This window comes from Cyprinodon tularosa, unplaced genomic scaffold (assembly GCF_016077235.1).
Source record: "Cyprinodon tularosa strain WSP-4 unplaced genomic scaffold, ASM1607723v1 ctg903, whole genome shotgun sequence".
Classification (NCBI taxonomy): Eukaryota; Metazoa; Chordata; class Actinopteri; order Cyprinodontiformes; family Cyprinodontidae; genus Cyprinodon; species Cyprinodon tularosa.
The window spans coordinates 105429-130934 of NW_024039678.1; the positions used below are offsets into that span (position 1 = coordinate 105429).

General features: G+C 42.6%; 1 protein-coding gene across 1 annotated transcript in view; it reads right to left on the reverse strand.

The window, feature by feature from the left end:
* Positions 1-1021: 1021 nt before the first annotated feature.
* The window catches only part of tdrd12 (tudor domain containing 12), a 78024-nt gene continuing 53539 nt past the window's right edge, over positions 1022-25506 (reverse strand). The window contains exons 20-35 of the mRNA XM_038274286.1: positions 24746-24874; positions 21365-21482; positions 21131-21270; positions 17014-17225; positions 13355-13436; positions 13005-13186; positions 7912-8119; positions 6143-6235; positions 5793-5965; positions 5442-5708; positions 5276-5340; positions 4103-4160; positions 2164-2277; positions 1456-1609; positions 1312-1372; positions 1022-1229 (exon numbers count right to left, since the gene is read on the reverse strand). Of these exons, the coding sequence (XP_038130214.1) occupies positions 1162-1229; positions 1312-1372; positions 1456-1609; positions 2164-2277; positions 4103-4160; positions 5276-5340; positions 5442-5708; positions 5793-5965; positions 6143-6235; positions 7912-8119; positions 13005-13186; positions 13355-13436; positions 17014-17225; positions 21131-21270; positions 21365-21482; positions 24746-24874 (2124 nt within the window). The 3' untranslated portion in view covers positions 1022-1161. The remainder of the gene's footprint in view (positions 1230-1311; positions 1373-1455; positions 1610-2163; positions 2278-4102; positions 4161-5275; positions 5341-5441; positions 5709-5792; positions 5966-6142; positions 6236-7911; positions 8120-13004; positions 13187-13354; positions 13437-17013; positions 17226-21130; positions 21271-21364; positions 21483-24745; positions 24875-25506) is intronic.

Below are 25506 nucleotides of genomic sequence, written 5' to 3' on the forward strand. Positions count from 1 at the left end.
TATGTTCCTAACAGAGCACTTTGCTCTCAATCTGCAGGTTTACTAGTGGTTCCTAGAATTTCTAAAAGTAGAATGGGAGGCAGATCTTTTAGTTATCAGGCTCCTCTCCTGTGGAACCAACTACCAGTTTTAGTCCGTGAGGCAGACACCCTGTCTACTTTTAAGGCTAGGCTTAAAACTTTCCTTTTTGATAAAGCTTATAGTTAGAGTGGCTCAGGTTATCCTGAGCTATCTCTATAGTTATGCTGCTATAGGCTTAGACTGCTGGAGGACATAGGGACCCCTATTTCATCATTCTGCTTCATTCTATCTCTATTCTCCCACTCTGCAGAATCTATTAGTTCAATCTCTAACGTTCTGCTCTCTGCTTTTTCTCATAGTAGCTTCATCTGGTCTGTTCCTGTTTGGCTGTGACTCCATCCTGGAGAGAAATATCAGCTGTGCTGCTGCCATCAACGCCTTTGTTTCTAGATGTTGGAGCTTGGCCTGTTTTCCAGTGTAGTCCTGTTTCTCTGACTGTGACTAACTGGATGTGCTCTCTTCATCCTCTGACATGGGAGCTGGCTCGGAGCTCGTCTGCCTGGCTGTGTGTTTCCTGGACAGGGCCGCCTGTGGAGCTGGTTGACAGTTGCCTTTTGTATCTATGATTCTTTTTCTATGTCTGTTTCAGTCTCCTTGAACCCCAGTCGGCCTCAGCAGATGGCCGCTCACACTGAGCCTGGTTCTGCTGGAGGTTTCTTCCTGTTCAAAGGGAGTTTTACTCTCCACTGTCGCTACAAGCATGCTTAGTGTGAGGGATTGCTGAAGAGTCAATGAGTCGATGCAATCAGCTGGTTTACCTTAGATAGAAAACTTTTAATCAATCTGACTGGATGATCTGGTTGAATTGTATCTGTAAAGTGCCTTGGGATGACATGATGTGAAATGATGCTATAGAAATAAATTAAATTAAATAAACACCAAGCCAAACAGAACAAATCGACATTCAACTCTTTATTTATGAACATTTAATGAAAAAAGATGAAGGATAAAGGATTTTAAACATTTATTAAACTGAAAAATCCTTCAAATGTAATTAAAGAACTAGAGTCAAACCAAAGCAACATAAAGACTGAAAAATGTCTAAAATATAAATGTAAATAAGGAGACAAAGTCTGGCTTTCAGTCGCTGTCGCTGTCAGAGCTCAAGTAGCAGCTTCCTGCTTCAGGGCTTTCAACAAACCGCAGTCCTGGAAATAAAACAAAGCAATCATCTGCAGCGGCTCCAGGAGGACATCACAGCTCTCCTTTTTCAGACATTCTCTGTCTTACCGCCTGATGACTCATCTTCCTTTTCATCAACATGGTCCATGTCAAAACTTACGAAAATATTCTGTGGGATTCAAGCCCAATGTTGAGGAAAATTACTTGTTTAACAGTAAAGTTTCTGTTCAACACTGGACAGGATTACAGTACCTTCCCCCTGACCAGTCTCTCCCAGTATCCCGGCTCCTGTTTCACCAGTTTAAGAATGGGCTGATTGGACTTCATCTCCCAGTGGCAAGCGTCAGCGGCTATGTTCTGGTGAAGCTCCAGGTCAGCCCTATAGGATCGACCGTTCACTCTGCCACTGGACACAATTACAACAGTAACTACTTTAAATCAGAGTTTGAGTAAAATATATATTAAAATATATCTAAAATACTTTTAAAACAGATCCTATCTCTCCTATCCTGGCTTCTCTTCATTGGCTTGCTGTTAAATCCAGAATAGAATTTAAAATCCTCCTTCTCAAAGGTATCAAATAACGAAGTACAAATACTTTGGTACTGTGCTTAAGTACACTTTCTAGGTATCTATACTTTACTCCATTACTTATTTTTCTTCCTACTTCTGACTTCTAATCATTACATTTTCACACAAGTATCTGTACTTTCTATTCCTTACATTTTTAAAACAATCGTTACTGTGGAAGTATTTCAGGAGGACACACAGCAGTTAGATTTAAAGAAACAGAGCTTACTGACCCAGCCAGCTCTGGGCAGCAACCTCCTTAACATAAAACCCCAAAAGATTCACATTCTTACGTTTTTATCAACTGGTCTTCAGAGTTTAATCAGGAACACTGAACAGAGAACCACAGCTAGCATAGAGAGTTGTGGACAGACGGCCATCCTGACTGACCTGTAAACGACTCTGTCGGTGTAGAAATCGCACTGCTGAACCTCTGGGTTCATCAGCTTCACTGTTACGATGACAGAGTCGCAGGTCTGGAACCAGACGACTTGAGGGGAAAAACTGAAAAGCAACCAGAGAAAAAAAATACGTAGAACATTTCCTTCAGAGTTATGCTACATTCAGACAGCAGGAGCACCAGAAACGCCCGTACTGCTTCATTTTTAAAACTTGTCCAAGTTTATTTCTGACACGCAGCTGGAGCATCAAAGATGCGCGTTGGACGGAGCTGACCTATCCTTTCTTTTCCTGGAACAATGGCAGCTATGTTTGCTGTGATCAGCGGGTAAAAAGTAGTTAGAATCTATGTTTAAGTGAGAAAGTCTTTCTGAAAACATGGTCTGTGCAGTCAGTTCATCCAGATTACCATCCTGCCTTCAAAGATTATTTCTCTGTGGGAGCCGCTCAGACCCCCACATACCGGCGGTGCGCTGTCACTGGGAATCCCCAGCAGCAGCTGCCTGAGGCCCGCTCACCTCTTGGGGGTTTTCCTCTACTGTTGGTGGCGGCTTTAAGGCGTTTTTCATGTACGTAATCCAAACTGGAAGCAGCAGGATAATAAAAGCGAACATATTCTGCCGGCAGGTTTCTACATTTTAAGTTAATTCCGGCATTAATAAACTGAGTCACAGGCGTCAGATGCTCATGAGACGCTGTGGGACCTTTTGCTGCACCTTGATGCGCGTCAACCATTGACTTTGCATGTAAACCTGCTGCTTCTGCTGCTAGCGGTCTGAACGTAGCTTTATGGCTGATTTATATTCAGAAACCAGGTCATCTGCGTTTGTGTCGCAGAGCACGCAGATATGCCCCGCCCCCTCCCCAGACACTCTGCTGCTCCTCTCCAAAACTGTAGGTGACCACAGACAGGAGGCCTCTGATTGGTCAGATCTCCATCCGCTCTACACTATGCGTATTTCCTGTTTGGTACCTTAACGGCTGGTTTTGTTTGTCTGACCGCCATTATGGAAAACGACTGGTGAAGATGGAACAGCTAGAAGAGCGAGGTGCGCGAGAACGCTGGGAGCCTTTTTCCTAACCTGACTCCGCCAGATGGAGTTGCTCCGCATATCCATCTGGAAACCTTCCGTTGAAGTAATTTTGTGAAGGGGCGAAAATACTGGTTAGCTGATTGGCCTATGTTGGTGATAGACGGGCCAAATAAACCAATCAGATCAACGAAGCATATGACGTAACAGAGCAACGACGAAGAGGAGCCAATTGATAGATCAAACTGTTGCCTAAACCAGTCGGGAGAAGAGCAAAAACATCTTTTCCTCTGAGAAAAGCCTCCAGAGCAGTGTTTTGCTCTTCTTTCAGTGAAGAAATACTCTGTAATTCCGATAAAACTTGCTCGATAGCCACGCTAACGCTAGTTTCATCGGCTGAAGCCGCCATGTTCTTTAGACTGAACTGTCGTGCTTCTCGTTGCGTCACACCTCAACCCGCCTCAAAGCCAACGCTGATTGGATGTTCGTTTGGTGAACGGCTCCAAATTTTCTTTAACGGAAAGTCTCCAGACTGATCTGCGAGTGAAACCTTGAAAGCTCGCGAGATCTTTTTCCACCTTGATCCCCGCTCTTTTTGGCCCTCATCTTCCTCCGTTGTTGCACAAACCTGCCCCCACTTCCTCACCGCCTCGGCCGTATCTAGACCCACAGCAAGTTCCTGATTGGCCCTCTGGTGTTGTGGCGTGGAATAACATAGCGCAGACCACGCTTCAATATTGGGCATAAATCAAAAATATCTGTGACACACTGCTGAGGGACGATAACCAGCCCATTACGTTTTCATGAGACACAACTCATTGTTATTTAAGCACATGAAAAATCTGGTCCTTCCTTTTCCTGTTCTTATGATTTAGCAGAACAGTCCAGTTATTTTTCACCTCTTATTGCAGACTTCTCCACCAGCGGACACAACGTGCTCGTCACCGTCCGCCATGCCTGGGGAAACAAACAGCTGTTAACTCAATGGTAACTACCGTAAATTCTCTAATATAGGCCCGGGCCTTTATTTCACTCAAGTGCATCGCGGTCCAGGCCTTTATTGGATAGAGGCCAGTATTAGAGACAGGCCTCTATTGCTATTTGAGCAAAACAGACTACCAGTGGAATGAATAAAAATGAGATTTTGTGTCTATTTGAACCTATAAAACACTAGGTTCATTTATTGAAAAAGTACAGTTACCATGTCTCGCTTGGTTTGAAGTAAAAAAAAAAACATAAAAATCCTCCAATTCTGTTTAATTCTCCTCCTCAGTTTCCTCCTCCTCTTCATCTCTCCCTTTATTCTCCTCATCACTCGCGCTGCTCCTCCTGTTCTGCTGCGTGTCTGTTCTCTTCCTCGCGCAGACGGGCAGCAGCAGGGCTTGTCGTCCAGCTGCGCAGGGCTGTGGTACTTGTATGTTACTACCACAAGTATAATGTTGAGGTATGCCCAGAAAAAACGTTTATAGCCCCGGCCTGTATTTTAGGGCGACAGTGGCGTTGGATGGAGGAGTTTGCCCTGTAATCGAAGGGTTGACGGTTCAAGCCCCGACTCCGACTTTCATTGTCGTTGTGTCCTTGGGCAAGACACTTCACCAGCATTGTCTACTGATGGTGGATAGAGGGCCCGGTGGCGCCAGTGTACGGCAGCCTCGCTTCTGTCAGTGAGCCCTAGGGCAGCTGTGGCTACAATGTAGCTTGCCACCATCAGTGTGTGAGTGTGTGTGTGAATGGGTGAATGAATGTAGTGTAAAGCGCTTTGGTCAAGTCTCCTAACTTGAATAAAGGCGCTATATAAGTACATGCCATTTACCATTTACCATTTAGAGACCAGCCATTATTTACCTCCTCTGACAGCGAGACCGGCCATTATTAGAGACCCGGCCGCTATTGGAATACAGGCCAATATTAGAGAATTTACGGTATGTTTATCTAAAGTATAAGCCATTTTCAGGATGGAGACAAATGAAAACAAACTGTCCGTAAAAAAACAGAACATCAACAAGCAAGCTAAAAGCTAACAAAGAAATGAAGCTTGAAGAACAGAAAGCTGACAGTTTAAACTGTTTTACCGTTTTTATGAAGGCTCACAGAGGCAGCAGCGTCGGCTTCGTCCGTTTCTCTGCAGTCTTTGTCACTGTGAAAATAAATCCGTTTCTCTGTGAGGAGAGAAGCTAAAAAGCCAGCTAGATATTGCGCTAGCAGTATTGCTTGGCTCTACTCTGCTGGGAGGCTGACCTTTCATCTGATCTCATCGTCTCCTCCAGCAGGCGGCGGTTTCTCTGTTCGCCGTCTGTTCCCCTGTGCAGCAGAGGCGTCTGGGTGGGAACCGGGAGCCGTGGAGCTTCAGGTTCTTCTGGTTCCGGCACTGTGGACCTTTTTGGAGGAGGCATGGGTCCAGATGGATCTAACGTCAGTTGATAAGGATCTAAAGCTTCATGTTTCTCATGGTCTCTGAACTCTGCAGTCAGCATCTCTTCCTCTGACAGGAAGCCAGCCATCGTTCTGAGAACCAGAGCACAGATGTTGTTGTCCATCTTAAATCTGACTGCTGCCCAGCGGCCTCTTTCTTAGACAATCTTTTCCTACCTGTTAGTGGGACCTCCATCCTTGGTTTGGTTGACCACACTGTCCTGAAGCAGTTCTCTTAGTACATCCAGATGCTCGGGGTTGCTAACTCCCATCCCGGTCTTCAGGATCTCAGACTGAAGGCTGTACTCATTGATGAGGGCTCTGGTGCCTGCCATCTTAGTAACCCGCACCTTAGGGAGAGAACATCAAATCTGAGAGTGACTCAGCTGCTCTTGCTTTACCACGTTACTCAAACCACCTTGAAAGAAAACGGTAAAAGCCATCGTCTCAGCATTTAACCGTGGGGAATAAATCTGTTTCTGAGAAACAGATAAAACTATTTTAGCAACCCTGAATGACAAAGTTACCATGTGATGGACAAAAAGCGTGTTTCCCAGGCTCAGAACAACTCCCGCTCGATGCTGCAGACCCCGGATTTTCTGGCTGATGGCTCTTGTGACCTGTGGGGAAAAACAATAGAGTTCTCTGCAAATTATGAACCGTCCTCGTCTGTGAATACTTCAAACATCTATTGTGTAGAAGCTTTATTTTGACAAAGACCACCTCACTCTGATGCTACAATACATAAACAGACCGTACCTCCACTCCACCCTCTGACGGTCACACCCTGAACTAAACAACTCATTCTTTACTTTTGTATATTAATCTGTCATTTAGGTTGGGCATACACTGTAAAAGTTTTTGCCATTTTCGGGCTGATTATCAAGTCATGTCAGAATCTTTCTGGATCGTCCCAAATCTCAGCCTCATTGTGCGTCGTGTAGCATACAGATGGTAACGAGGGAGGAATTAGACTCTAAAGATCACACGTAAGATCTGGACAAAATCAAACATGCTTGAAATCCTCGTGAGGCGTTAAAGGAAAAGTGTTAATCACAAAAAAATTAATAAAAACAATAATTTTCGTCATGATCACCGAGTCTGGGAGCGGCCATTTTTCCCAAATATAGTAGCCTCTCCCTCCTGCCATCTTCCAGCAGTGACGTCACGGTGCGGTAAGCCTAGCGCCATTCTCCCCGCTTTACAAGCAAAATCAATGGGAACTACTAGACACATCTGCAATCAACAACAATTATTGAAGATTTCCAGAGGACTTCACCATTGAAATTCACCAGAGCTATAGTGAAACTGACAATGCCCACGTGCATGGCAGCTGGATGCTGGAGTACATCGGGTAAAAGTGGAAAAGAAAAAGTTATTCCACCTTCCTGATTCCTGATCCTCCACGGACGGGTTGGTCGTTGGATCGCCAACTTGAAGAGGGAGGATTTGCCATCGAACTTCTGGCCAGAGAAAAAACACGTAATATGTAGCCAACATTTGGAAGAAGAATGTTTTCAAGATGACTTGGATAATAGCGCGTTGTGACAAACACCAGATACAGCACTGGGGCTTGATCAACAGCCGATACCGCACCGTGACGTCACAAACCAGTAGGTGGCAGTAGTGTTCTTTGACAAACATGGATGCCTCCAGTAAAGCACATTCACATGAAAATTACTCTGAATTAAAAACACTGATTTATTGGGCAAATCCTGCTGTTAAAGCAGAGCTACGCATCAATTTGCCAGAACCTTTTGCACTGTGCAAACAAGTTCTTCCAGATTGAAGAGTCCGACTTTGCGCCATCTCTCGGCGCCCATTCCGACGTGTGAATTTTGGACGTGCAGTGTAATAGTTTAGATGGCATCAGAGCGTCAGGCCGCACGTTGGAAGAACAAACATCGAGAGCGGAGAACTTTTCCCCCTGGGTTTTTCGTTGAACAGTTTGAGCTGGAGTGCAAAGATCGAAAACATCGCACAGTGAATGCCTGGCTTGGACAGTCAAGGTTCCTTTCTTTATTTGGATGCACTTAGCTCCACCCTTTAACAACTTCCTGTCAAAACATCAAAATGGTGACATTTGAAAAATGTGTTTTGCAGATGTCTAAAGGAGTTCCTGAAGACAGATGGAGGAATCAGAGTCTCGGACCTCAACAGGATACCAGCTACCTTTTAGATCAGTTGGCAGTAAGAAAGATACAATTAAACATAAAAGGAGCTGGAAGTTGATGTTAATCTGGACATAAAAAGTTATTTGATGAAGCCTTGATAACGTGTGCAGAAAGAGACGCACCTTTGGATGCCACTCCATCTCAGCATCGACTGGCTTTACCCCACACACCACTATCTCAACAGCTTGGTGGGGCAGAGAATGAAACTGCTCTGGGAGCTCGAGGACCTGATAGGATTTGACCTCCACTTCCTTTCCGATATCAACGAACCGAACAGAGATGCTGTTAAACAGGCTCTCACCGGGGTCAGGTACCGACAGGATCTTCACCCTGCCAGGAAACACACAGCCTCATCACAGAAACACAAACAGACATCATTTCTCAACCATGTCTACACATTTCCTTGGTTAAACATGCAACTGTTAAACAGGGTTTCCATAAAGGGCAGACTATGAGGTCAGAGCAGAAGCGGATCCGCTTGTGCTGTAGTCTGCCTGCCGACCCACACAGTCCGCTGAGATCCCTCTTTTCCAGAGACCAAGCTTACTAGGAATATTTCATAGGGTGAACACCTTGGTGTATCGCAACTTCAGGCATTGCTCCGCTTTTAAGTTAAATGACAATTATCCTTCCTGGTAGGGAACAATAGGCATGGGGAAGCTAATATGGGTAATAATTAGACTTTAGACAGATTTTATTTGTCATTTTCTTTACACATGTGTAAAACAAAAGAAATTTCGTTTGGAAACAGCTCACCGGACAATTTCATCTTTTACAAGTGCAGCCTTGAAAAATAGTAAAAATGACTATAAATTAACAGTTCTAACATTTTTTAATATATATATATATATATATATATATATAAATAATGATAAAATATAATAAATATAATGATAAAATACAATACAATAACCCATTTTACAGAACATTCATCGGTCTGATGGTGGGGAAGAAGCTGTTGCAGAACCTGCTGGTCCTGCATTGAATGCTGTGAAGCCTCTTCCCAGAGGGCAGCAGGGAGTACAGTCCATGGTGGGGGGGTGAGGGGTCATTTATGATGTTACGGGCTAGGGACACGCAGTGCTGGGATGAAATGTCTTTAACGGAGGGAAGAGGAGCCCCCATGATCCTCTCTGATAATCCCTGCTGGTCTTGGAAATTGTTAAACCGTCAGAGTTGGAATTCAACTCTTTCAAACACACACGAAAAATAGTGGCTGTTGTTGTGCCATATGGCGTGATCATACTTTTTGGACATTGGGAACCAGTGTCCATATTTCATCTTGACAGAATGACCAGAGGAGAACATGCAGCTTTGGTGAATAACAGCTAGGGGACTTCTGCAGCCCCCCCTTTTCAGCCAAAGCAGTTACAGGCAAGTCACAGAGGTGTCACTCTTTCATTTATTGTTCTAACACTAGTAGGGCTGTGTGTCATAAACAATATATAACAGCCAAAATAATATCTGATTAAATAATATATTTAACCCCCCCTACAGGGAAGGGCAATAAACATCTTAAAGTATCAGAAAGATAAATTCCCAGCTGGCTGGGAATAGAAAAGAACATAAAATCACAACAGTGTTTTCACAAGAACGCGAGCATGGACTCGTGTCCTCTCCAAGTCTGTTCTTGAGAAGAACCCAGGAAAGTCTGGACTCTGGGGGAACGGGAGCACGCAGAATAATCTGGGTTAATTGGAACAGAAGCGTACTGATGACATCACCACATTCAAAGCTAGTCTGGAGCTGCATTTCACCTCCTGTTATTAATAGTCTCTAGATTATAATAAATTATGACTTTTTTCATTTATTGGGGGAATAATATTTAACACAGTCAGATAAACACAGACAAAATTAACAATTTGCCAAATACAACAAAAAATGCATTGCCATCAGAAGAAGCGGTACTCTCAGCTATGCAGACAGAGGGCTGCAGCAGCCTCCAGCAGGGCTAACATTAGCTTTTTCACATTAGCAGGGCTAACATTTGTCATTTTGTATACATAAGCCTAAAGAAAAAGAAACGTTGTTTAGAACAGCTCTCTAGACAATTTCAATAATAAAAAAAAAACATTGAGATATTAAGTCACTATATCTACTTCTGGAATGCGCCTCTTTCATGTTTGCTTGGCAGCAGTGATGTCAGACGGATCTGGATAGGATCTTAGCATCTAAATGGGATTTTTACCCTGATGGAAGAGGATCTGATGCTGGAGCATTAGGGGCCTGTTTCCTGGGCTTCACCCATCGGTTGTTGTTGAGCTGCTACTACAGCCTCCAGCTCCTGAAGCACTCGCTTCTCCTGGCTCAGGGGAGGAAGAGGAGGATGATGACGATGCTGTGAGGGTGGTAGCCCCCTGGGTTGAAGAGGCTGACGTGGTTGAAGCAGCAGTGGTTCCATCGGTGGGTTTAGCAGCGACAGAAGGTGTGGAAGCCGGAGGGGGGTGGGAGGAGCCGGCTGGGGATGTTTCAGCATTTGGCAGGGAGGCATCTAGAGTGCTCTGCTCATTTTCACCTGCAGAGGGCAGAGCTTCCCCTCTAGATGCTGAAGATTGCCTGGGAACAGTCTCAGAGGAGCCTCAGTTCAAGCAGAGCTCTTTGTTCCCATTGGCGTGGTACAGCAGCAGCCCCCCCAGGCCAACAGCAACGTCCAGTACTGCTGGACGCAGCCATGACTGTCAGAATGATGGTGCAGCAGTTACTAATCTCCTTTTTGAAGAGAGTTCGAGTCAGAGATTATCCATTTTGTTTTCCAACGAGCGGACATTGGAGAGGTTGGATAGAAGCAGAGGTCTGTGGGGATTTTTCTTTAGCTTCACAGTCAGCCCCCCTCTGCAGCCTTGCTTTCTCCGCCTTGTGCATCTCTTTCACCGTCCGTTATTTTCAGCTGTGGTTTTGTTGACATCCGTCCGTAGCACTCTGCAGCTTTTTTAATGATTTGCCTATCCGGTGAAGACTGGATCAGCAAATTTTCAGCAATTGAAAGAAGTTCCCGGGGGGAAAACAGGCTGTCTTTTTTTAAAATAAAGACCGTACACATGGTTAGTTAAAAGCCTGCCCGCGACTTTGTGTCACATGTTTAAATGGACACCCTTATGAATGATAGAAACATCCCAGCTAAATATGGTTTAATTCCAATGTTTGTACCCTTCCTGAGATCAAATATAGGCATCGAGTTTTCTACTGTCTAAAGCTAAGTTCAGACCAGGCACATTCTGGCCGCGTCCAGCAGGAGCGTCGGGAGAGCAGAAAAACCAAGTAGAGCTGTAACAAGGAATTGATCAAACTGATAAAAATCTACTTTTATTTCATTATCGATTAGTTGTGTCGTGAGGTTAACAGTGATGGGAGTAACGGTGTTAAAAGTAACAGCGTTACTAACGCCGTTACCTTTTTTTAGTAACGAGTAATCAAAATTATTACTCTTACTGTCACTATAACGCAGTTACCATTGCCAACACCCCGTTACTGCACGTTACTCAGGTCGCACAATTAGCCTTTTTTTCATGATAGGACTCGTGCGCGCCTTGTCATGAGTGTTAACATACAGCACACACAGAGAGATGGAGAGTGAGGAGGACTCCAGCAGCAAAACAGCATTTTCCAGATGGAAATACCGGTATTACATCAAGCTGCGTTTCCCCTCAAATACGGTTTCCTCTGCATCTCCGCACAGCACAGGCAGCATGATTCACAGCGCAAGCAACAGGAAACATGCATGCTCACTAAAGGTGGGTAAAAGCCACCCGGTGCTCGCGCCACGAGAAATCGGGATGGATGGATGTTGCAGTATCTATAACAACCCAAACCCACAGGATGTTCCCCTATGTTAGACAGGGAACGCTATCTGACGGGGTTTAGAAGCCCATCAGATAGCGTTCCAACCATGTTAAAGGAATAGTACACCCAAAACATGATTAGCCTTCATTTTCTACTCACCCCCATGCTGAAGAACACTCTGGAGTACTTTTTTGATATCTCAAATGCATCTGGAGATCTGGGAGGCTTCTTGCTGTCTGCTGACATTCAAATAATGGAGGTCTATGGTGCCCGAGGCAGAAAGGTCCATAAAAGTCCACAAAAAACGTGTCAATATTCCTCCATACTGCTCGTCCAATGTATTCCAAGTGTCCTGAGTGGGTAGCATCCAGAATTTACTCGAAACGAAGTCATTTAGAATGTTTTTAGAGCATAAACAGTAGTGTATAGGATTTCCTGAAAGCGCGCGCCTGCACGTTCACGACGCTACGGAAGCCGGCAGACCAAACCAGATGAAAGTGCGCATTCAGCGTCTGCTCTGCCAATAATGCAAGCGTAGAAGAAGAAATGTGCTGTTTACCTGTGCAAAGAAAGAAACAACGAAAGAAAAATGTTTGAGGACTTCAGTGTTGAGGAAGAGCATGAGTTCTTTGCCGAGCTTAATGCGCACTTTCATCCGGTTTGGTCTGCCGGCTTCCGTAGCGTCAGGAACGCGCATGTGCGCGCTTTCAGGAAATCCTATACACTACTGTTTATGCTCTAAAAACATTCTAAATGACTTTGTTTCGAGTAAATTCTGGATGCTACCCACTCAGGACACTTGGAATACATTGAACGAGCAGTATGGAGGAATATTGACAAGTTTTTTGTGGACTTTTATGGACCTTTCTGCCTCGGGCGCCATAGACCTCCATTATTTGAATGTCAGCAGACAGCAAGAAGCCCCCCAGATCTCCAGATGCATTTGAGATATCAAAAAAGTACTCCAGAGTGTTGCTCAGCATGGGGGTGAGTAGAAAATGAAGGCTAATCATGTTTTGGGTGTACTATTCCTTTAAGCAGGGGAACGCTATCTGACGGGTTTCATAGGCTTGTCAGATAGCGTTCCCCCCCCGATGTAATTTATGTTAAGTTGCAAAAAATGCAAAACTCTATGCAGGTTCTTGTCTTTGTTGTCCTCTCTATTCAGCTGGCTTTTGAAACACTCGGCGAGAAGGTGGGGGCCGGGTGGTGAGGGTTACGGGGGCGAGAAACGAGAAACAAAAGTAACGCTGGAGTTACTTTTACTAGTAACTAGTTACTTTTATTGTGATCCCTGAGAGCGACTCAAAGGCAATCCCTCATACAAAGAATGCTTGTAGTGACAGTGGAGCGGAAAACCCAAAGCTTTTTTTCAAAAGCAATTTAAGTAAACAGCACTAATGATCGATACAGCAAAGGGAACTCATTCACAAACCTGTGGAAGACCCCGTCCTCTTGCACAGCATATAAAGCCCCCTGCAGCAGCTCCTTGGCTCCTGGCTTTGTGTCGGCATAATACGAGTTTATCTCAGAAGCCATCGACTCAAATCCTTCATCGCTGGAATTCACCAAACGACCATAATAGACAGATGCTGTCTTTATGTAAAGAGGCAAAACCTGCAAGCACACCAGAGGAAACATTTTGCAAAACCATTAGTTCTTTGAAGCATCTATTTAAGAAAAACATAACGGATCCCTTCTACCATCCATTCATAGGTATGGCCACTCAAGGACAACTGGTGGCAACACCAGTAATAAATTACATAAAAAAGGAAACTTTCTCACTTCAATGACTCCGGATGTAGGGAGCGCAGATTGATCCAAATGTGGGTTGAAGCTGTGGCGATCAAGACATGCATTCCTGTCCCTGCAGGCAGGTCGGAGGTAAGCAGGACAGATCGTTTATTTGTGCCAATTTCCTTTCATTGAAATCAAAATTCTTAGCACATTAACCCTTTCATTCATAGTGATCATTAGAATGTACAGCTGATCAAAACTGGTGTTTTTTTCCCCTATATACATGCCTTCAATTTTGGGCACTTATGCATATAGTCCAATCAGGAATGGATGGTTCAACTAAGCTATGGCTCTGGGTGAGTTTGGCAACTGGATTAAAAAGATATCTAGGATTAATGAGGAGAAATATGCTGCTCTTTCTTTACAAAGGGTCCTCTTATACAGCAGGAAACTATTTTTCCAGACTAAGTAGGAGTCCCGTAGGCCTGTGAAGTGATATTTTCTCTCCAGTTTCCTAGCATTTTGCTTCAAAGTGCGCAGCTCTGCATTAAACCGAGGAGCAAGCTTTCTATTTTTAACGGTTTTCATTTTCAAAGGAGCTGCGTTGTCTAAGGCAGCACGCAGAGAACTAGCAACCCCATCAACAAAATCATCAACCTGTGAAGAGGTACAAACTAAGCTTTTGCACTCTGCAGCACTGCTCAGCGACAGAGAGGAGAGGGAAAGTGAAACAGATGCTTTAAAATTTATAACTGCACTATTTGATAATGATCTGCTTAAGTGTAACCTTCTTTTGGGGAAGGAGTACTCTGTTAAGATCCAAAGTATGAATATGAGAATGTGTGGGACTATTCACATTTTGAACAAAGCCAATAGTGTCTAAGATAGCATTAAAGGCTGCTCTTAAGCTATTGCCTTCAATGTCAGCATGGATGTTAAAATCTCCCACTATGATGACCCTGTCAGTATTTAATACCAAATCAGAAAGGAACTCTGAAAACTAATCTAAAAATTAAGAGTAAGGACCTAGTGGACGATACAAAGTTACAAAAAGAAAAGGTTTTCTTGCTTTGACAATTTGGATGAAGGAAATTAAGGGTTAATTGTTTAAAAGAGTTGTAATTATTAACTGCCTTTGGAGTAATCAGCAAGTCAGACTGGGGATGCGAAAATTTAAATGACTTGAAGGAGTTTTCTCATTTATGCTAACATAATGATAGATGCTCAGAAGCTTACAACGTGCTGCTCCTGCTGCATCCAAGCATATACATACGTGTATATATATATATATATATATATATATATATATATATATATATATATATATATATATATATATATATATTGCTCAAAAAAAATAAAGGAACACTTTGAAAACACATCAGATCTCAATGGGGCAAGAATCCTGCTGTTTATTTAAACTGAGATGGACTGGGCAATGTGTTAGGAACAGAAGGATGCCACATCATTTGATGGAAATGAAAATTATCAACCTACAGAGGGCTGAATTCAAAGACACCCCAAAAATTACAGTGAAAAAATGATGCGGCAGACTAATTTCATTGCAGCAACTCAAAATGGTATTCAGTAATTTGTATGGCCCTCACATGCGTGTATGCATGCCTGACAATGTCGGGGCATGCTCCTAATGAGAAGACGGATGGCGTACTGGGGTATCTCCTCCCAGATCTGGACCAGGGCATCACTGAGCTCCTGGACAGTCTGAGGTGCAACCTGGTGGTGTCGGATGGGTGGAAACATAATGTCTCAGAGGTATTCTATTGGATTTAGGTCAGGTAAGCGTGGGGGCCAATCAATGGTATCAGTTCCTTCATCCTCCAGGAACTGCCTGCATACTCTCGCCACATGAGGCCGGGCATTGTCGTGCACCAGGAGGAACCCAGGACCCACTGCACCAGCATAGGATCACAATGGGTGAAAGGATTTCATCCCAATACCTAATGGCAGTCAGGGTGCCGTTATCTAGCCTGTATAGGTCTATGCGTCCCTCCATGAATATGCCTCCCCAGACCATCACTGACCCACCACCAAACCATGCTGAATGTATTTACAGGCAGCATAACGTTCTCCACGGCTTCTCCAGACCCTCACATCTGTCACATGTGCTCAGGGTGAACCTGCTCTCATCTGTGAAAAGCACAAGGCGCCGGTGGCAGACTTGCCAATTCTGGTGTTCTGTGGCAAATGCCAATCGAGCTCCGCGGTGCTGGGCAGTGAGCACAGGGCCCACTAGAGGACATGGGGCCCTCGGGCCACCCTGGTGAAGTCTGTTTCTGATTGTTTGATCAGAGACATTCACACCAGTGGCCTGCAGGAGGTCATTTTGTAGGGCTCTGGCAGTGCTCCTCCTGCTCCTCCTTGCACAAAGGAGCAGATACCGGTCCTGCTGATGGGTTGTAGGCCTTCTATGGCCCTGTCCAGCTCTCCTGGAATCTCCTCCATGCTCTTGAGATTGTGCTGGGAGACACAGCAAACCTTCTGGCAATGGCACGTATTGATGTGCCATCCTGGAGGAGTTGGACTGCCTGTGCAACCTTTGTAGGATCCAGATAGCGCCTCATGCTAACAGTAGTGACAGTGACCCTAGCCAAATGCAAAACTGATGAAAAAGTCAGAAAAGATGAGGAGGGGAAAAAATGTCAGTGGCCTCCACCTGTAAAACCATTCCTGTTTTGATGGTCGTCTGGTTGTTGCCCCTCTAGTGCACCTGTTGTTAATTTCATTAACACCAAAGCAGCTGAAACTGATTAACAACCCCCTCTGCTACTTACCTGACCAGATCAATATCCCAGAAGTTTAATTAACTTGATGCTATACTCTGATTACAAAGTGTTCCTTTATTTTTTTTGAGTAGTGTATATATATATATATATATATATATATATATATATATATATATATATATATATATATAAACACATAGAGATATGCACACATGAAGAAACTATCCTTTAGATCAGACTTATGCTCACAGGATTGTAATGACTAGCCCATAGATGGATTAAAAAGTTTGGCATTATTCTGAGAGGTAGCTCTGGAACTTTGCTAACAGTCAATATAAAATAGAAACTATGTAATAAATTAGGCTAGAAATTGTAACATGTAGCCCCTGACACCTTGATGTTTACAGTCATCCAATTTATCTGGAAATCGTTTGAGAGTTCAGAGGATTTAGTGCCTGAAGTCATAAAATAGCATTAGCTTCAATTGATACTTATTGTCTCTGACAGCAGCTTGGTCTGACCTAAGAAGGCCGCTCTGTCGGCACACCTCTCACCCGGGGTCTATCCATGTCTATGCTGGCTTCTAGTCTCCTGGGATCAAATAGTAGCCCTAACGTCCTCCTGGTTCCCATCTTTCTAAAGGTGGAGCAAAAATCTGGTAGGCCAGCCAAAAGACACGGGACTGAAAGTCCTTCAGTAATACTATCAAAAGCCTTATAAGGCCTATCTCACCAAAGCTAGTTCATTTTGGTGTGAATTGTGTTAGTCTCATTATTTTTTTATTATCAGTTAACATTTTCAATGTTGATCAGTTTTGAAAATAAAGCAATAATTTTATTTATTACAGAGATTTCAGAGAGTCACCATAATAATAATTTCCCTACATGCAACAACGTTCATTTCCCTTTTTGAAATGAAAAAAACAAAACATTTATCTGAACTGAGTGATACCATTAAACATACCTGCAGACTCCAAAGCTCTTTAGATATCTACAGAGAGGTCGACTGATCTTCTGTTCTTCACGGGACAAACACACCCATTCAGCAAATCTCAGAAGCACAGGAGGTAGATGCGTAGCAGTGCGCCCCAGGTAACGGAGAACTCCCACAACATGGCGAGCATTTCTTTCAGAGACCAGCAGCAATGACCTGGTGACCCGGGAACCATCTTTACGCTGACGGAAAACCAGAAGGGGAAAATAAATATGTTTGCGTCAGCGTTGGCACATGAGCAATGGCGTCCTGATTTACATCAGCTTTATTTAGCAGGTATTTATAGTAGAGCTGCAACTACTCCAAAAAAAACTTTGAAGTAAATGTTGTGTGTCAAAGCACAAAGAAACATTTCTGCGTCGCTCAATATTTCATTCTCAGTGCAGTTCTAATCAGATTCAAGTCACTAATGAATAACGTTCACACTGTGGGCCTTAAAGGTGTAGTGGAGGACTTTCGTGAACTTTTTAAAAAACCGGCCTCTATACGCACATGTTCAACCCTGTACCCGCTCCGGAGAGGGACCGCCTATTAAACACGTGTGATACCGTGGACAAGCTGTTTAAAAGTTGGGTTTGCATCGCTCATACAAGCTAACTTAAGATGATTAGTAATTTTTCCACCATGTCAGACTCACCAGCGGTCAGTGGAAATGGGGACGAGCACAAAGGGCGGCCTCACGGAAACACATCACCAGAATGATTGACAGTTAGGAGGACCAATTAAATGATGATACTCCTGGAAAAGAACATCCTCCACTATAGTTTAAAAGCTTAATTCGGATTGTTTTGTGAAATCCGGTTCTTTTGCGTGGTCATTCTTATTCCCAAATATATGCGACTTGTGTGCGATCTACTGTGTGAGCTGCATTCATGCAGCTTCAAGCTAGGGCTGGGCGATATAGAAAAAAAGCTTATCGATAAAAAAAAATGCATATTGATCGATATTGATAATTATTGAAAAGATTTAAAACCATATTTTATGTGCAGCTCTGCCTGGACTTTTTATAATATTGCTAAATGATTTAATTTTAATAAAAAACACAAACACAGACTTCGAATTAAATCTTTATTTAACCAACTTTTTTAACCATAACAGAATTGTTTTAAAGAAAAATAACTTAAGAGACCTGAGTTATGTTATTAAATACTGACAAAGAATAAACTAAAGTGACCAGAAAAGTGACCAAAATAAATATAACAAATAAATAAATGCCCCCCCACCACCGCCGCCCCCGTTTCCTGCTTTAACCTGACTTATTACTTTGAAGTTTCTGGCCCCTCAGCATTTTTATCTCAATTGTTAGAACTACGTGGGAAACTGCCCAGAACTGAAAATATATATATATTTCCTGAAGATTCCTCGGAGGAGAGCCGCGTCGGGGCCTACACAGCTCGTACTTCTGCGGCTGTGAGCGGCTGAGATGATAAAAAAAAGTTGGTTGTGTTATCAGACTTCGTTTTCACTGGTTCCCGACACATTTTCCAGATGACTGTGGTTTGTTTTTGGTCCGATTTGCCATGACCGAAATACTGCCAGACTGCCGAACTACAAAAACCTTTCTTTGGAACAATTTCCTCCGCCTCTCCTTGCTGCACAGCTTCATGTGCTCTGTGTTGTGGTTTGAGAGGGCGGCGCTTGGTGACGGCATGCCTGGGTCCGCGATTGTGATTGGTTGGGAGGAAGTAGTGACTAGCATAAACCTACATGCTAGGCTACAATGAGAAGGAAGGAAAACTGCGTTTCTTTTTTATCGAACTTTTATCGACCCTCTTTTTTTCTATTGCGCCACACGTCTATCGATCGATATATATTGTTATTGAATTATCGCCCAGCCCTACTTCAAGCTATAGAGGATGATCTTTTATTTACGGGCCGATCATCTCAATCAGTGGTCCTCCTAACTGTCAATCATTCTGGTGATGTGTTTATGTAAGGCCGTCCTAAGCGCATGTCCCGTTAGCGATCTTTTTTCTTTCAGGCTCATATCTGTGGTGAGCTACGGTTTCAGACGGTTATTGAAGCTCACCTATCTCACCGCGGTTCTTTGAAAATGAAAAAGTGTCTACGAAGTGTATGAGAAGAAAAGAAAGGCCTCAGAACAGGCAGATATATCCCAGAATTCTGGGATTTGCTGTCACAGCGGCCTGCTGTCGCCATAGGCTGTCGCTACTCGACAGCGGCGACTAATAAAGATGGCGCAGACGGAGTTATGTGACCAACAGAGCAAAAAGCAGTGATCATCTGTCTGATTGGTCAGTTAACTGAGTTCACTATAAAGTTCACTATGAGGTCCCCGCTGTATGTGGACACAGTCAGCTATATGAGCTTTTAGAACAGCATATTTTAAACAAGGCGTGCACCAGGAGAACATATATATACATCTCAAATAAAAAACATAAACATGATGCTTGGAAGCAGTGTTGTATAGTAACAAAGTAAAAATACTTCACTACTGTACTTAAGTATATTTTGGAGTACTTTATAGAGTATACATTTTTTTCAGAACTTTCGCTTTTACTTCACTAGATTTACGAACTGAATTGCATACTTTACTCCGATACATTTTCAATGTTTGGTTTAGTTACTAAGTAAAAAAAAAAAAAAAAAAAAAAAAAAAAAACAGGCGAGAGAAAGGCAAGTGTTTTGACCCCACCTACTGACTACAAAGTCTGGTCTTGCCTGGGCTTGTGCTTCAACACCAATAGGATACGCCTGTTTCGCAAAGCCAGTCTAAATTTATCCTACACTTGGTTGTTTATATTATTTTAAGTGAATTTAACCTTCAAAGTTTGCCAAAATGTTAAAAAAAATGTCATTCAAACTGCACTTACTTTTTACTTATACTTTTCACTACATTACTTGAGTACATCTATTTTTACAGTAATTCTTATACTTAAGTCCAAGCCATTTCAGATACTTTAAGACTTTTACTCAAGTAACATTTCAGTCAGTGACTTGGACTTTACCAAAGTCGTATTTTGGAGAGGTACTTATACTTTTACTTGACTCAGAGATTTCAGTACTTTATACAACACTGATTGGAAGTTAGTAAGGAATGGAAAGTAAAGCAAAATAAAATCATGTTATAAACCTGTATTTATAAAACTCGTCAAAGCTTTAATATCTCAGTGTGGAAAACAGCTGATACCAGGCTACAACGATCAATTTCCTTTTGGGATCAATAATGTCATTTTGAATGTGCAGTCATGAGGGAAGCGCTATGAGGACTGGAACGCTGCAGCAGCAGTGATACGCTCCAAACGGCAGGTCAGACCCCACAGCAGAAAGCAAGCTCAAAAAAATAAATAAAATGCTTTCCTCGCTACCTACTCCCACCATAATAAATCCCACTGTTTTATTGTCATTCCACTGTCACAACTACAGAGCAATGAAATTCCTTCTCTGCATTCTAACCCATCCCCTTGGCGAGCAGGGGACTGTGTGGCACCTGGGGAGCAGTGTGGGGTTAGGGGTCTTGCTCAGGGACCCAGAGTGGCAGTCTGTGGGAGTGGGGCTCAAACTCAGAACCTCAGGATTCCAAGCTCTTTGCCCTGACAGGTAGGCGGCTGCTCCCCAAACTGGGCTGTAACTACAATTATTTTGCAAATCAATTAATATGTCAATTATTTTTTCGATGAATCGATTAATAATCAGATAGCCAAAGGCTCCTTAAATAACATTTTTACTAAATTAAACCAGCTCAAGCTAATTTTTTTCCAGATAACAAAGCATGTTGATGGAAGAAAAAAAATATATTTTTTTATCTTAAATGCAAAATGTTTATACATTTTTTATAATTTTGGTATAATTCCTGCTTTAAGTGGGTTGCTCTGTCAGCTAAAGCCACGATTTACAGTCTCTATACTACTCTGTTACTGAATTAGTTGATGCTTATTTCAATAATTAATAGTTTCAGCAATAACCAGGACAGATCTCTTGTTTGAAAAGGAGCACAGCATCATTTTGCTTCTCCTTAACTGAGGAATTAAATAAATTAGCTGATACATGCGTTTATTATCAAGATCTTCCCAAACTTTTACAAAACAAAAACTGGCTAAATGAAGGGAATGAAGGCACAGCTTACTTGTACAGATAGATTTTGGAAATGTTCTGCCATACAGAAAAGTCTGCTGCCAAACAGTCTGGGCGAGGACGGAAATCCAAAATGGACGATACAAGATGCATCTCTGATGCCAAGACCCTTCAAACACTCACTGGTGCTCACTAAAGAAAGAACAAAACATTTTTCAATTCTTCATTTTCCTACGTTTTCTACAATCACCCACGACAACAGCAACAAATCTCATGATAAATTTACCGAGAACAATATGAGTGCGAGGACCAATGGTTTTCTTCCACTGCTGGAGGACAAAGTCCAGCTGGTCCAGCAATCCCTCGTGGACCTTGAGGCAGAAAGCTGATTGGCTGCTGAGAGCCTGCAAAATAAAAATGTCCTCATCAGTTTAGCACAATTAAATGATATCTTTATTTATTGTGACAGGTGTGTGACTTCATTTAACTGCAAAGATGAATTTAATTGTCTTCATTTCATTGAGTATGCGCAGAGGTGACAAGTACACTTAAGCTCCTGTCACCCCATGACGATTTAGACCAGCGTCCTTCTGACGTACGAAAAATCTGACAAAAGTGCTGGCGTGCGTTGGATAAGCTATGTGTAGGTTTTAAGTACGCACTGAAATCCGCTGAAACACGTCGACATACGTTTTCCAGCATCTGCCATCCATGGGCCGTCAGTACCAGATCAGTTCTCTGATGGTCGACATCCATTTAGTGTCAGTTCCTCATCAGTCATGGCATCTAGCGTATCCTAAACCTCTGAGTAACTTGTGCATAACTTTTGCGTAACTTCTCTCCAACGCTTATCAACGTATCTGACGTGTTCCAGACGAGCGCTGAACGTGTTTCTAACTTCCAGCTACTGTATAATGGCGTATTGGCAGCGTTTTGGTATAAAGGGGGTTCACAGGAGGAAACCGTCAGTTCTCCTCCAGACTTCATCCCCATCATAGGGTGAGCCAGAAGGTGAGGGTGATGGATCCTCCCTGCGTTCATGCCCACCACCAACAAACTTCCTAGCAGACATGACGGTCAATCTGCTGACACCAAAAACCTGCTTTATTTTAGCCTTTATTCCTTTTTTTTTGGCGGGCATGAATGTCGATTCTTTTTTTCAATTAATAATCCTATAGCCAAATGTTCCTTAAAGAAGACTTTTTATGAAAAAGGAGTTCTGGGTTATAGAGCAATGCAAAAATGCAAAAATGTTTATACATTTGTTTTATAATTTTGGTAGAAATTTCAGCTGAAAGTTTGGCTGATCTGTCACCTAAAGGCATGTTTTACAGTCTCTATACTCCAGTTAAAGATTAATTGATTACTAAATTAGTTGAAGATTATTACAATAATCGATTGATCAGTAATAATCTAATTTAGGGATGAACGATATTGGGATTTTTGCCGATATCCGATATGCCAATATTTTAAAACTCATGTAGCCGATACCGATGTTAAAGCTGGACAAAAATAAGTAGTCATTGAAAATAGCAGTTTTGTTATCCATTTCTGACACTTTGAAAAATAACATACTCAAATATATTTAATATTTTATATATATTTTTTCATATGCTGATATCAAATAGATTTTTAAAAACGCGGTATTGATCTATTTTACTTTCAAAATTTCGTTGTTCTATTAGAAACTCTCGTGATATTTTGCAAATTCTTGTGAGATTTTGTTAGTAAAATAGATCAATACCGCGTCAATATATCAACATATAAAAATATGGCAAAATTTCGTGATTTATCAGGGGATTTCGTAGCATAACGATGACATATAGCAATATTTCATTAGTAAAAGTGATTGATATGGTGTTTTTAAATGACAATATATCAGCATATGAAGATATTGTGATATTTTAATGTGTCAATATTTTTTCCCTTGTCTTTAGAAGTTTTTAAGTCTGTAAAAAAGAAGTTTTTGGAGGAAGAAGAAGAAGTAGTATTTTTTTTTTTTTTTTTTAGACTTTAAAAACTCAGAAGCTGATCAAATATCGGGTTAAATATCGGTGGGGTGGCCGATGTCTGATATTCAGTTTTAAAGGAATAGTACACCCAAAACATGATTAGCCTTCATTTTCTACTCACCCCCATGCTGAACAACACTCTGGAGTACTTTTTTGATATCTCAAATGCATCTGGAGATCTGGGAGGCTTCTTGCTGTCTGCTGACATTCAAATAATGGAGGTCTATGGCGCCCGAGGCAGAAAGGTCCATAAAAGTCCACAAAAAACGTGTCAATATTCCTCCATACTGCTCGTCCAATGTATTCCAAGTGTCCTGAGTGGGTAGCATCCAGAATTTACTCGAAACGAAGTCATTAAGAATGTTTTTAGAGCATAAACAGTAGTGTATAGGATTTCCTGAAAGCGCGCACATGCGCGCTCACGACGCTACGGAAGCCGGCAGACCAAACCAGATGAAAGTGCGCATTCAGCGTCTGCTCTGCCAATAATGCAAGCGTAGAAGAAGAAATGTGCTGTTTACCTGTGCAAAGAAAGAAACAACAAAAGAAAAATGTCTGAGGACTTCAGTGTTGAGGAAGAGCATGAGTTCTTTGCCGAGCTGAATGCGCTGGTTTGGTCTGCCGGCTTCTGTAGCGTCGTGAGCGCGCATGTGCGTATACACTACTGTTTATGCTCTAAAAACATTCTAAATGACTTTGTTTCAAGTAAATTCTGGATGCTACCCACTCAGGAAACTTGGAATACATTGGACGAGCAGTATGGAGGAATATTGACACGTTTTATGTGGACTTTTATGCACCTTTCTGTCTCGGTCACCATAGACCTCCATTATTTGAATGTCAGCAGACAGCAAGAAGCCTCCCAGATCTCCAGATGCATTTGAGATATCAAAAAAGTACTCCAGAGTGTTGTTCAGCATGGGGGTGAGTAGAAAATGAAGGCTAATCATGTTTTGGGTGTACTATTCCTTTAAGGCCGATACAGGCCGCTACCGATAGGGGGCCGATTATATCATGCATTCCTAATCTAATTAAATGTTTACGCCCTAATCTCAAACTAATAGACCTGCTCTTGAATTTGGTGCATGAACTGATGTAGTAAAAGTGGAACTATTAAATGCATGTTGTACCTTTCTGTAAACTGCTCACCTGTGGTCTACATATAAACAACCAACCTACAAAGGCTGCAGGTGAGAGATGAGTGAGCTGTTCATCACAGCAAGAGTCAACACCTTACATGCTGTTTTACGAAGGTTAGTGTATAATTTTATCAGTAGGATAAAAGCATCTGGCAATCAAATTATCTTGTCACTTACTGACAATCCAATACCAGTCGAAGCAGTGGAGACACTAGTATTCCTGTCTCCTTTTTTTTGTCTTTTTCCCTTGTAATTTCTTATTCTATTGATTGATTGGACCATGAGTCCAGAATAAATAAAGTAAGTAAATCATTCAGTCTATCCTCGCCCCTGTCTTCCGACTCTCACCGAATGTGTCTAATGACAGTGCATTAAGAATCTTGATGCCAAATGTCATAACTGAACCAAAAAAATTGTCTCTCGTCTTAGATAAGTTGCTAAAAACTTTACACTAAATCAAAAGCTGAAGTTATTTAAATAACACAACAGATGAGAACAAAAAAAAACTATCAGGACCTGAAACACATCTTCAACCTCCTGAGCAGAGTTTGCCACAATCAGTGTCTTCTGTCCAACATCAGGACAGAAATCCAAGGCGTCCAAAAGTACAGATATCTTGTTGTTCTCAGGAGTCATTAGGACGACCTAAACAGAACAAAACAATCAGAAGTATTACAACATATTAGCTCTGACCCTTCAATGATCAGACATTCCATAATTAGTGTTTTAAAGCAATATATAAACATCACTGCAGTGGCGACTGGTCAATAGAGGGCGCTAGGGTGCCGCCCCACCCACACAATGACCCTGATTAAAGCTGCAGTCTGTAACATTGAGAAGAGAGCAGACTTCGACTGAAAATTTGAAGAAAAACAGGTTTCACGCCACTCCCCCACCCTCTCTGCTTCACTCATGCCCCACCTTCAAGCTCCACCCCTCTCACAGCACCTGCGCGGCTACCGCATGCGACCAGAAGCGTCCAAGCAGCGTATGCGGCACGGAGTGTGAACCGGTAAGAGCGATAACACTCACCTCCAAGCAGCTAGATATAAGATGCTGGTTATACCGAAGTTTGCCGTGTAAGCAGTTGTCGCCAGGGGCAGTAAGGGCAGTTTCTCTTTCGCTGGTGGCTGTCGCTCTGCCATGACTTCCACGCGCGTCCTCCTGACTGCGGCAGCCGGGCGTTGCGGCAGGTTAAGCGGTGAGGGGGGTGGGATTCAGCGTGTGTGAGCTGTGATTGACACTCCATCAGACGCTCCTCTGGCTGTGATTGGTTG